Below are 11,459 nucleotides of genomic sequence, written 5' to 3' on the forward strand. Positions count from 1 at the left end.
TTCATTAACAAAGATTCAAAAAAGTATAGATAGCAGATCGATGCAAGTCTATTATTTATATGATGCTGGAGACCAGACCATGTGATTGTTGTTCACTGAATCAATGATCCCCTAATCAATAATGGGAGAATTAACATGGGGCGAAACACCCACCTCAAGTTTATCCAAATCCCATCTATAACCCTGAACCAGATCGATCATAGATATCAAAGTTACCAAAATCCAAATCCATGTTGATGAATGTTGGTTTAAAAGCCTGATGTGATCTCAAAACACCCTGGATCATTGTAAAAACACCTATTAATTATTTGAAAGACTTTTGATCTTATAAATGGAAACAAACACAATGCAAATAGAGTCAGTCACATATGACTGACTAGACACACACATCTCACTGCATTGGCACCAACAAATTGAGCTTCCTGAATATGAATATCATCAATGATCTTGTCTAGCAAATCCAGTTTGCTGTTAAGCGGAAGGCTTGATGACAACAGGTGGAAACTGAAACAGTAAGATCTTATCAATTGCTGCAGCAAAAGGGCCGGCAAATGCAACATGGCTTGGATGGTTGGAGTAAGCTGCAAAAATCTTCAGCACAGTTGAAGGTCAGTATGAAGGCATGGGTGAACCCCTGGCTCATCATCTGCTCACTCCCCACATCTTCTCCCCTGTTCAATAAAATCATGGCAGATTCATGCATAATATTTTGCTCTATATATATACATTGATTCTGATAAAATGAAATGAGAATGTGATTACTTGCTCACCATTCAAACCCCTTGACAGCATCTATCTCAGTGGCAAGCTTCTTCATCCCCTCAAGCAACTCCTCAACCACTATACCTTCCTTGAACTTCACCAAAACTAGATGCTTCACTTCTCCCATGGTTCTTCACCTTCTGTGTTTAAGTGCAGTGCTCTCATGTGCTTTAGCTAGGTTGCATATATACATGTGTATGTGCTTTTAAGATGGTAGATCAAGTAATGTTGCTGAACAGTTCCTGTGATTTTGAATTGCGGACAGCAAGAATCTGTTATTATTGAAAAAGATAAATTAATGGGGCACAGAAAGCAAATGGCAATGGCAATGGCAATGGAAGGAGCCCACCAGACTATTGTATATAACAAGTTCATCCCCCTGGCAAGCTGTCTTCGCTGTTAACCAAATATTTGTGTCTGCATGGTTATCATCAACGTACTACCATCACATGCCTACTCCTTTTCTTCAACAACTTTTCTGATCCTACTCTCACCAAACAAAAGAGATGCTCATCCTTTTTACCCCATCATACTTATCAATGATGAATAGTTCAATAAAAAGAATAACCTAGGAATTTAGTGAAGAGTTATTATTACTAAAAATATGTTAATTAATTAATAATCTTTGCAAATATTTAATTAATAAATTAATCCAATAAATCCTTGAAGAAATTTGTTTATGTCATAAATGACACAGAGGGCCTGATTCAATTGGGCCGGGCCTAATCGCTTATACTGGGCCAGACCTAAATAGAGATCCAGAAAAGAAGCATTGTCGTCTCGATCGAGTCTTGTCCTTGGAGCACCGAACACCGCCTGCTGCTCGCCGGCGAGAGGAGAGGAGAGAAGCGAGATGCATTGGATCAGGGCCGATGGCTCCGATTTTGGAGGAAATCTCCCAATCCCTCGAAGGCAATTCTTCTTTCTCTCAATCTATCTGCATTTATGTTATTCTATATGATTTTCCATCTCAAATCCACAAAGAAGCTCAACCATCACTGATGTTCATGTTTGTGGAGGCGGCAGTGGGCACACAGCGGTGATGGTGGGCAAATCCAAGGTGGTCGTCTTTGGAGGCTTCGCTGACAAGAGATTCCTTGACGACATCGCCGTCTACGACATTGGTCCCCTTTCCTTCTCCTTCATTCATTCATTCATAAATTTATTTGTGATGATTTAATGAGGTTCAATTTGGTGTTTGTGATCGCAGAGAATAAACTTTGGTTCACTCCCCAATGCACTGGGAGCGGGTCGGATGAACAACACGGACCACCACCGCGTGCCTTTCATGTTTCTGTCTCCATTGACTGTAACTTGTTCGTCTTTGGTGGTCGTTCTGGTGGCAAGAGGTCTGTCCAATGCCCCCACTCTTGTATTTGTTACCTTTACTTTGCGAATTGGAATTCAACAAATTACTCTTGCGAGCTGAACTTTGACATGAAAAAATACATGCTTTTTCAGGTTGGGTGATTTCTGGATGCTTGATACTGGTACATGCATCTTTTTTTCTTTTTTTTGGTGTGTGTGTGTATGTGTGTGTGTGCAATTGAGCATGTAGGATAGGTCGGTTGGGTTAATTACAAGTTAGTGATTTGTACTCCGAATGACATGATGATGAGCTGCTGTTGCTGTTCTGTTTGTTCGTCTCTTGATAGATATTTGGCAATGGTCAGAGCTTACTAGTTTTGGTGACTTGCCATCACCTAGGGAGTTTGCTGCTGCTTCAGCTATTGGAAATCGCAAAATTGTTATGTAAGCTAGCTGCTTGCTTGTTAGTTACCAGCATGAAATTAACTACTTGAATCTTAAGTTACTTAGCACTCACACACAGGTATGGCGGCTGGGATGGCAAAAAGTGGCTGTCTGATGTCTACATCTTAGACACAAGTAATCTTTCCTGCGTGCTGCTTTTTTTTTTTGTCTCTCTCTTTTTTCATGTTATAAGTTCTTGCCTGCTGCTGAGAAAAATGCTGCATTCATGGAATTTCTCATGATTACATGGGTTAGACTAATTTATTTGATGTCTCTCTCTTCAACAGTATCACTTGAGTGGACTGAGTTATCGGTTTCTGGATCAGCACCTCCACCTAGATGTGGGCATTCAGTCACTATGGTTGAAAAGCGATTGCTTGTCTATGGTGGCAGAGGTAAATTATCAATCAGGTTGGTTTATTGCAAATTTAATGTGTTTTTTCTCTTGCCTTGTGGTTCATTTTTGGTTTGCACTTTTTTTCACTTTTTTTCTCAGCTGAAGCTTTGACTAAAAAGATTTTATTTCAGCAGGGATAATAACAGTCTCTGATATTAAATCATATTGTTTCATAGAAGTAAAGGAGAAATGGAAAAATTTTAATTGATTCATTTGTCTTTCACCCACAAGTTATTAATCTCTTTCAATTTTTCTCTCATCAATTTTTCGTTAGAGGTATAACAAATCTTTCAAGATTGCTTTCTTAGTTCTTGTAAACATGGGTATATAGCTATAATTTATCCATTAATCTTTTTGTTGTTTTTTTGTATTTTAAGACTTGGGGACTTCATCTTGTTCACTGCATTTTATACAAAATGCACATGTGAAACTGTTCTGGAAGATAATGGAATCCCATGCTTAAGTGCTGACTCTGATCTTTTACCCTTTAATAGGAGGTGGTGGACTTATAATGGGCGACTTATGGGCTTTGAAGGGTCTCATAGAAGAAGGTATTCCTTCTAGACATGTGAAGCATTTGATTTGCTGAACCCTTAGTGAGCTCCCAGTGTGTTCAATTCATTATGTTGACTATGTATTGAGCGGTAGATTAGCCAGAATATGAATTAAACGGGTCTTTCCACTACTTGTCTGATTGGGTTGAATGTTAATGTTTGTCATGAACAAGATAATGAGACACCTGGTTGGACTCAATTGAAGCTTCCTGGGCAACCTCCTTCACCACGCTGTGGTCATACAGTAACTTCTGGAGGGCACTATGTAATGTTTCCTCACATATTTGCTCTGGCTTATAATTTTATTTTTCTTTATCAAGTTATTTCTGTGTGTCAATGACACTGTTTTTCATTTTTGGTTATTAGTGAATGATTGCTCAATGTGTGTTTTCAGCTTTTATTATTCGGAGGACATGGGACTGGAGGTTGGCTGAGTCGATATGACATCTACCACAATGACTGTGTAATTTTGGATAGAGGTAAGTTTTTGGAAGAACATTGTTGTTCAGTTTAATCTGCAGTTATGTCAGCCAGTTTTCTAGCTCCAGATGTTAACTGAGGCCACCTTTGCTGTGACCTTGATTTGATTTGCTATTCTTAGTGTCGATCTTTCTTGACTGTTGCCTATTGTAGTCAACTAATTTGGCTCATTTCAGTCTCTGTTCAGTGGAAACGCTTGCTTACAACAAATGAACCTCCGCCTGTTCGGGCATACCACTCCATGACCTGCATTGGTGCACGCTATCTTTTATTTGGTGGATTTGATGGCAAGACCACATTTGGTGATTTGTGGTGGTTGGTTCCTGAAGGTATTGTTACTCTTGGATCACATTGATCATATCCTATTAGAGAGTGTCTTTGTTATGTGATACTTGATTTCTTATTTGGCAGAATCACATGGTGTCCATCTATGGTTTTCAAACTCTAGCTGTAAAACAAACCTCATAAATTGAGATCATAGATGTTACTGATTTCCTGCTCCCTTCATCATTTTGGTTAATAATTCATCATATGCTGATATACTATTCTTAGGATGCAATGGTATAACAGCACAATCATTAAATGTTATCTTAGTCCAAAGATCTATTAATCATCTGTTATTCTACTACCCAAATATGACTGCTTTTCATTATCACATATTCAGCTTAAATCTACATCTTTTATGATTTTCTGCCGATATTGTTTGCCTAATTTATTCAGGTTAATGTTTTCTTGTTTTATATTCATATTTATCTTCTTAAGTAACCTTCTTCATTTGTTAATTTACCTTGTTTCATTATTCAGTAGAAAACATTATTCTTGCCTAGACTCCCTGATCCATTCTCCACATGCGCAGATGATCCAATTGCTAAGAGATTGCCATCAAGTATAACTCCCGTGCCTGATATTAAACAGACAGTGACAAGAAGTGATTTATCTCAATCTATTCATAAGGTAATACAACAAATGAGAAAACTCTAAAGCAAGCATTCTGCTCGCCTTTTCCATTCTGAGAGAGTGCATGCTTACACAGCACAGAGACTTTGCGGCAGGAATTGATGACAGAAACACCCAGTTATATATGTTCTTGTTTTGTAGGAGAGTGAAATGGAAGAATCACCTATAGTGGAGCTGCAGAAAAGAATAGGAGTTCCAATTTCTTCTTCTATCCCCCATATGAATATTGTTGATGAAGTCGATGATAAAGAACTCCTTGAGCTTTCCTCAAGGCTCCCAATTAGTGATCCAGGTGCTTCCATTGAGGTGATATTTTAGCACGTATCTCGTTGGTATCTGATTATAATTTGCACCATTGGATTCATATCGGTTATGGTTGCTTGAATTACAGTCACTTCGTCACCACTGGAAAAATTCTTCAGCAAGCTCAATACAGCTGAGAGAGCTTGGCCCATTGCTTAGTGATTATCAGCGTCTAATTGCCAATCATTATATGTAAGTTAATGTTGCTTCTCTGTATCAATTAAATGGTTTCCATGGCTGCTGCTGGCAATCTGTGCTAATATTCGGAACTGCATCTGTGACAGTGGAAATTTTGCCCCTGAATCGGCACTCTCCACATGCACTCCTTTAGGTGAAGGAATTCAGCATCAATTTTTCCATTTGAAAAGTGCATCCCAGGTATGCCTTTTCTCTCCCTCATTTGTGCAAAATATTGTATCTGCCAATATTTAAAAGAAGTTGCTGTGGATATGACAAATTCCGATGATTATTATTATTAATTTTTCAGCTGCGACTTGGTGATGTTCCAAGATTGCTCAGTGAATATAAAGAGCTGATTCCAAATTGAAGATTGCTGTTCTATTCCAGTTTGGCATTATACCTGGAACAGAAGAGTTGATTGGTTCTGATGCATTATTATTCACACATATGAATACAAGGAGCGACACTTGCTTCCAAAAGTTTATTCCAATCATTTTTCCCATAAATAGAACACACACACACACATATATATATATATATAAAGAGCCGTATCAGTGTCAAGTATTTTACTGGAGATTCCATCAATAATCCCACATACATGTTTTGTTGTTTCCCTGTTACTACTAGTCATACCAATCTCTCTCTCTCTCTCTCTCTCTCTCGATTCATGAATTCATACGGTATAAAAAAACAAAGAAGAAGAGAAGAAAAGAAGAATTAGAAGGTGATGGGACAGCAATGAGAGAGCAGTTGAGTGGTGTTGTGTTGTGTCTCCCATGGGAGTAGTACTAGTTACTATTGAACCAGACCCTCCTGACACAACTCTTTTCCGCTCACGTGATATTTCTTTATTACTCCATGCCAACTGGCACCACCCCCCTCTTCTTACCTCTTTCCATTGGAATCTCAGTTTTATATTACCAGTTTAATAATTTGAAAGACAAAAGTGTCATCATTCTATGTTCTACTAGATAATATATTATAATCAATAACTTTTTATTTTTCCACCGTTTTTCCAAATAAAAAAATAAATAATATATATATATATATATATATGAAAAAGGACCATAAGGCACACGAACCTCGAAACCCCTGTGATTCCAGTAAGACCCCGGAATGAATGCATGCCTCAGTCTTCGTACGCGTGCAGCCATGTGGGCACCCACAAATGCAAACTCCAGGCTCACTATCATTTATGCAACAATCTTTCCATATATATGTATATTAATATACATATATATATATAATATGTATATGAGAAATAGAAATAGCAAAAAGAGCATGAGAAAGTAGAAACGGAGTAATTGAGTTGTCTTATCCTGAGTCCACAAAACAAGCACTGTATTTGAACACTGTCTCCAGCCAGACAGACACTGCGTAGGTTGATGCAATAACTTAAGTCATCCATGATATAATGAAAGTTCTAAGCTTGTTACCAACGGTGAAGAGCTGTTAGACAACTTGAGAGCAAAGCAAAGTAATGGAACAGGAGGGAGTAGCAGAATTGATGGAGTTTTTCTTTTCTTCATAACTTATTAACTTGCATGCATGAATGAAGCAGAGTGATGCTGGATATATAACAGAAGCAGTGATCACAAGGCTGGTTGACTAGTTGCAAAAACAAGATGGTGACTTAGATCCTAAGCCATAACAGTTACACAAAACATGGTACTACTACCATGTTTTGTTTCTTTTTAGTGAAGAGTGAGGTAATGTATTATTATAATCTATGAAAGTTACGTCAACTCAAGGAGGAAGAAAAAGTTAGCTGATAGTTGCTTTCCTGAGGAGACAGTTCACAAGAATCACAACCGAGATTACAAGAAAGCAAATGCAGCTCAAAACGACATATATATATATATATATATATATGTAAAAGAGAAAAAGCTGATGGCTTTGGATGGGTGCGAATCTTCTTTGGGTCCGTACAACCAGCTGCTTCCCAACCCACTACCTTACTATGATTTGCCCCTTCTTTCTGGGTTCTTCTTCTTCTCACACCATCCTTCTCTTTTCTCCTCTAATTATATGAAACACAGATATCATGTCTCACTCACATCAAGCCTCTGTGTTCCATGTGACTGTGGGACCTTTCATTCTTACTGCTCATTCATTTTAAGGATGAAATTCAATAATAGACTGAAAAAAGACAAGGTAGTATATTTGTACGTATATATCATTGTTCAGCAGTAGAGCTAGCTAGGCAGCTAATTACTAAGCAAACAAATGATGAAAGAATGAAGTTTCTCATTAAAGCGATTCATGTGATTGTGCATTATGCTTAAAATAATAAAAGCATAAATTGAAGAAACAGAGAGAAAGAGAGAGAGAGTTAGATGATGTGACAGAAAGGAAGGGGGCTTGGCCATAATTGAATGCTGAGTTTGCCCCTCCTCCCGCCCGTACCATATGTACCCATCTCTCTTCTTAGATTCCACGTTTTCAATGCTTTTCCTTGCATCAAGATACCCTCCACGATGACTTTTTTTCTTTTTTTTTTAAATAATAAAATACAAGAAAAAGGTAGAAGCTCAAACAATGTGTGTGAGTTTCCAGATATCATGAATACAGAACTACTGCAGCAGCAATCCAAGCCAACCTTTTGTTTCTTCTTTTTCTTGTTTTTGTTTCTTTACTCACTTTAGACATGCCATTAAAAACTGAGGTTGGTTGTGGACAAAAGAGTGATATTGGAAGATCAAAAGTTTATATATATATATATATATATATCTTTATACATGGTTCACTGTATCACTGAAGAACAACCAGGGAAGTGTTTAGACAACCTTTGATAATACCAGCACACTGACATTCTCTTATTCATGCTTTAGCTGCTACTAAGCTTAGGCTTCTTCAAGAAACTTTAGCCATAGATATGGATTTTTCTCAAAAGGAGGGCTATATAGACTCATTATATATATATATAGGGACATCACAGCAATGAACCACCCCCACAGCCTTTTTGCTCTTCTACAGACCCACTTGCCTGCTATAGAGTCAAAAACATCTTTCTTTCTTTCTCTACTATACATTATTATATTATATTGTTGCTCAGGTATCAACCCACTTCATGTGTTATCCTTGAGAGCTTTTTGTTATCCAAGAAAGAGCAAATAGATCAAATCAGAGGGCACCTTCTGAAGAGACAGATCCTTCACTTCCCCATACTTGCTCAACCAAACCCCCTCGGTTCTTTAAAAGTAAAAACCTATCAGGCTATATTAAGCATCACTTGTCACTTGCCAGCTATCCTATCTATCCATACAAGTTTGATCTGAACAAGAACCAGATTAATATTTTGTATATCTCTGGTGGTGATTGTCATATAAAGGAACTGCTCACAGTGTAAACCACACCAGAACCAGAGCCAGAGCCAGAGCCAGAATCTGAACCAGAGCCATTGCCATTCATTTTCTCTTTTAATCCATTTTTTCAAATATTCAACTCAGTTGTCCCCATGAACATGGACATGGACTCCTCCTCCCAGCAATGGGGAAGCCAACAGGAGCCAGATCAGCACCAGAACCAGGCAAAAGTCTCAAAGCTTCAACTGATGACAGATGAACAAGAGATCCATGCCTCTGCTCTTCCATTATTTGCAGCCACTCCTATAAACCACACCAGAACAACAAGCACCCCCACCCTGACCCCATTTCCACCTGATTCATCCCATACTAGTAGATTCTCATGTGAGTTTCCATTCCTTTCTTTCTTTTTCTTTACTTTTTTCTTGTATATACAATAGACATAGTTCTGTTTCAGCCATAATAACAGCAAGCAATGATTTTCCTCAGGGGGGGCAGGAGGAGGGATGGTAGGTTTATTCAGTTTGGCACAATGGCAGGAGCTGGAGTTACAGGCCTTGATCTACAAATACATGCTGGCCGGGGCTCCAGTGCCTTTGGACCTCATTCTCCCCATCAGAAAAAGCCTTCTCTCTGCACACCCTTACTATCACCACCACCAACTTCAATACCAGCACTTCCCTACACCTGCTAGTCAGTCTCTGTTCTGCTACTCCTCTATTCTTCTTCTTTTTCAATCTTGCATCTAGTCTTTTCAAACATATATGTATTTGTTTGTCTTGTTTAGTGCTACAGAGCGGGTACTGGGGGAGGTGTGTGATAGACCCTGAACCAGGAAGATGCCGAAGAACTGACGGCAAGAAGTGGAGGTGCTCAAGGGAAGTGGTACCGAGCCATAAGTACTGTGAGCGCCACGTTCACCGCGGCCGAAACCGTTCAAGAAAGCATGTGGAAGTCCTCGCACCCACACCAACTACTACTACCAAAGACGACGACGGCGACGACAACAACAACAACAACAACAACAACCATTTTGCTCCGCATCACCATCACCATCACCACCAAACCAGGTGCCCTACTCCATTCATGTCAATATTATGCCATCTTTTCATCTTGCAAAATGCTGCGGGGATATGTGTATGTATATAGTTATGTTGGTTTTCTTTGAGCAGCAGAGGAACAGAAGATGATGGTAGGCAGAGCTACTGCACTAACTATCCAGACCAGAACGAGGGCCATGTTTTGAGGAAGTTCTTCAATGAGAGACCAAGATCACAAGGACAGCAGGAGAGCATCTCCAGTGCTAGTGGTGGTGGTGGTAGCCAACAGACCCTTCTCTCCATCTCCATTCCTGGGGATGTGTCTTTGAAACTATCAACAGGCTCAAGCAAAGACAACGGAGATGGTGGTGGTGGAGCGCATCATAATGCCCAGCAATCTCCAGCTAATCTTAATGTTAATGTTAATGTTAATGCTAATGCTAATATTAATAGAAATTGGTCTGAGTGGGGACATGGTAATGAGAATGAAAATAATGGAGAAACGGCAAGTGGGGGCCCGCTTGCAGAGGCACTTCTCCGTTCGTCAACTTCCACAGCATCACCGACTAGCGTGTTGCAAAAGCCCTGTGGGATCTCCGCATCTGAAACCAGTAGTATCAGTATCTCAAGTTGATCTGTGCCTTATTTGTTGTTTTGTTTGTCATATTGTCGGGTGTGTGGGTCTTTGTTTCTTTATGGGTTGCTGATGTTCCAAGTGGAGAACTCTCTCCCTCTCTCTGTCTCTGCTTTGTCACTTAGTGTCTTGTATTGAGTCTCTATTATTATTATTCTGGCAGCTTCTGAAATTTAAAGTTTGTTTTTTATTTTATCAGGAGATGATGCTTGGTAAATAGTAAATAACACCTGCAATGAAAGATCCATGCAGGTCTTTAAAAGAGGCTATGTGATCTGCCCGACATTAATGTTTTAGGCGCGTGCAGTTAATTAAGGAGAGGGATGAAAAAAAAACATAGGCAACCAGAATCGGGTTTATAATTGGTCCTGTTCACTGTAGAAACCTGAATTTTGAAAAATCCGCCTGATCATCAATCCTGGTTTGCAATTTTTTTTTAAATCTATATTTATAATAATAGATTAATAATAACAATAATATCAAAAATATGGAAGACTAAAGTGTGGAGTCAAAATTTATAAGCTTAAGGTTGGTACAAAGTGGATTTCAGATTTCTTCCTTGGACTTGAACTAAGAATTAGGGCTACTTTATTCTACAAATTTTGGGTTGCTGTTGGGCTCTTTCCTTGCCGGGGCTCCGATCAATGACTACACTAGAATTAAGATCGAAAACTAGTGCAAGGATTGAGAGTTGAAGCAGTTCACTAAGCTTTTGAGCCTTTTGGTCCAGATCACAGGGATATTGCATGTAGGATTTGTTTGTTTGTTTTTTGGTTTCTTTTATGAACTTTTGACTTGGTGAACATTTGAGTTCTTTCTTATCTTTAATTAGATATCAAACATCTCTGTTCTTGTTGATGTGTCAAACAACTTAAACCATATTGGAAATCACTAAGCAGCGATATTTGTTGACAACATTTGCACAATAATTGCAACTATAAAAAGTACATTTGTTGTTGTTGTTGTTTTAACTTTGTGAACAATGAGGGTGCATGATATTGGTGGTTAGGGTTTTTTATGATATTCAGTTGGTCTTCTAGTTTTCTGCCATTGCAGCCATTGACCCTATTCTGTTGTATTATGGATTTTTTTGGA

General features: G+C 38.7%; 3 protein-coding genes across 5 annotated transcripts; 2 read left to right on the forward strand and 1 right to left on the reverse strand.

Moving 5' to 3' along the window:
* Positions 1 to 282: 282 nt before the first annotated feature.
* Positions 283 to 1,072, reverse strand: LOC120259237 (stress-response A/B barrel domain-containing protein At5g22580-like). Its single transcript, XM_039266811.1, is given in 3 exon segments — positions 283 to 588; positions 590 to 671; positions 771 to 1,072. Coding segments are annotated over 3 exon segments (318 nt in total). The 5' UTR covers positions 890 to 1,072; the 3' UTR covers positions 283 to 471.
* A 426-nt stretch (positions 1,073 to 1,498) lies between these two features.
* LOC120257991 (protein GLUTELIN PRECURSOR ACCUMULATION 3-like) lies at positions 1,499 to 5,998 on the forward strand. 2 transcript variants are annotated; one of them, XM_039265316.1, is made up of 16 exons: positions 1,502 to 1,674; positions 1,789 to 1,886; positions 1,973 to 2,111; positions 2,224 to 2,252; positions 2,418 to 2,514; positions 2,594 to 2,649; positions 2,802 to 2,909; positions 3,406 to 3,462; positions 3,639 to 3,730; positions 3,860 to 3,944; positions 4,122 to 4,274; positions 4,802 to 4,899; positions 5,044 to 5,208; positions 5,294 to 5,397; positions 5,490 to 5,583; positions 5,693 to 5,998. In XM_039265316.1, the coding sequence occupies exons 1-16, from the start codon at positions 1,616 to 1,618 to the stop codon at positions 5,750 to 5,752; spliced, it is 1,494 nt and encodes a 497-aa protein (XP_039121250.1). In that variant the 5' UTR covers positions 1,502 to 1,615; the 3' UTR covers positions 5,753 to 5,998. The 2 variants fall into 2 exon arrangements, with proteins under 2 accessions (XP_039121251.1, XP_039121250.1); XM_039265317.1 differs by lacking the exon at positions 5,693 to 5,998 and having other exon boundaries at positions 1,499 to 1,674; positions 5,044 to 5,194.
* Positions 5,999 to 8,113: 2,115 nt separating this feature from the next.
* LOC120258153 (growth-regulating factor 4-like) lies at positions 8,114 to 10,520 on the forward strand. 2 transcript variants are annotated; one of them, XM_039265504.1, is made up of 4 exons: positions 8,114 to 9,074; positions 9,180 to 9,383; positions 9,478 to 9,760; positions 9,863 to 10,520. In XM_039265504.1, exons 1-4 carry the CDS (start codon positions 8,843 to 8,845, stop codon positions 10,362 to 10,364), a joined length of 1,221 nt encoding a protein of 406 aa, XP_039121438.1. In that variant the 5' UTR covers positions 8,114 to 8,842; the 3' UTR covers positions 10,365 to 10,520. The 2 variants fall into 2 exon arrangements, with proteins under 2 accessions (XP_039121438.1, XP_039121439.1); XM_039265505.1 differs by having other exon boundaries at positions 9,866 to 10,520.
* Positions 10,521 to 11,459: the final 939 nt, after the last annotated feature.

The sequence above is a fragment of the Dioscorea cayenensis genome, chromosome 4 (assembly GCF_009730915.1).
Source record: "Dioscorea cayenensis subsp. rotundata cultivar TDr96_F1 chromosome 4, TDr96_F1_v2_PseudoChromosome.rev07_lg8_w22 25.fasta, whole genome shotgun sequence".
NCBI classification, from domain to species: Eukaryota; Viridiplantae; Streptophyta; class Magnoliopsida; order Dioscoreales; family Dioscoreaceae; genus Dioscorea; species Dioscorea cayenensis.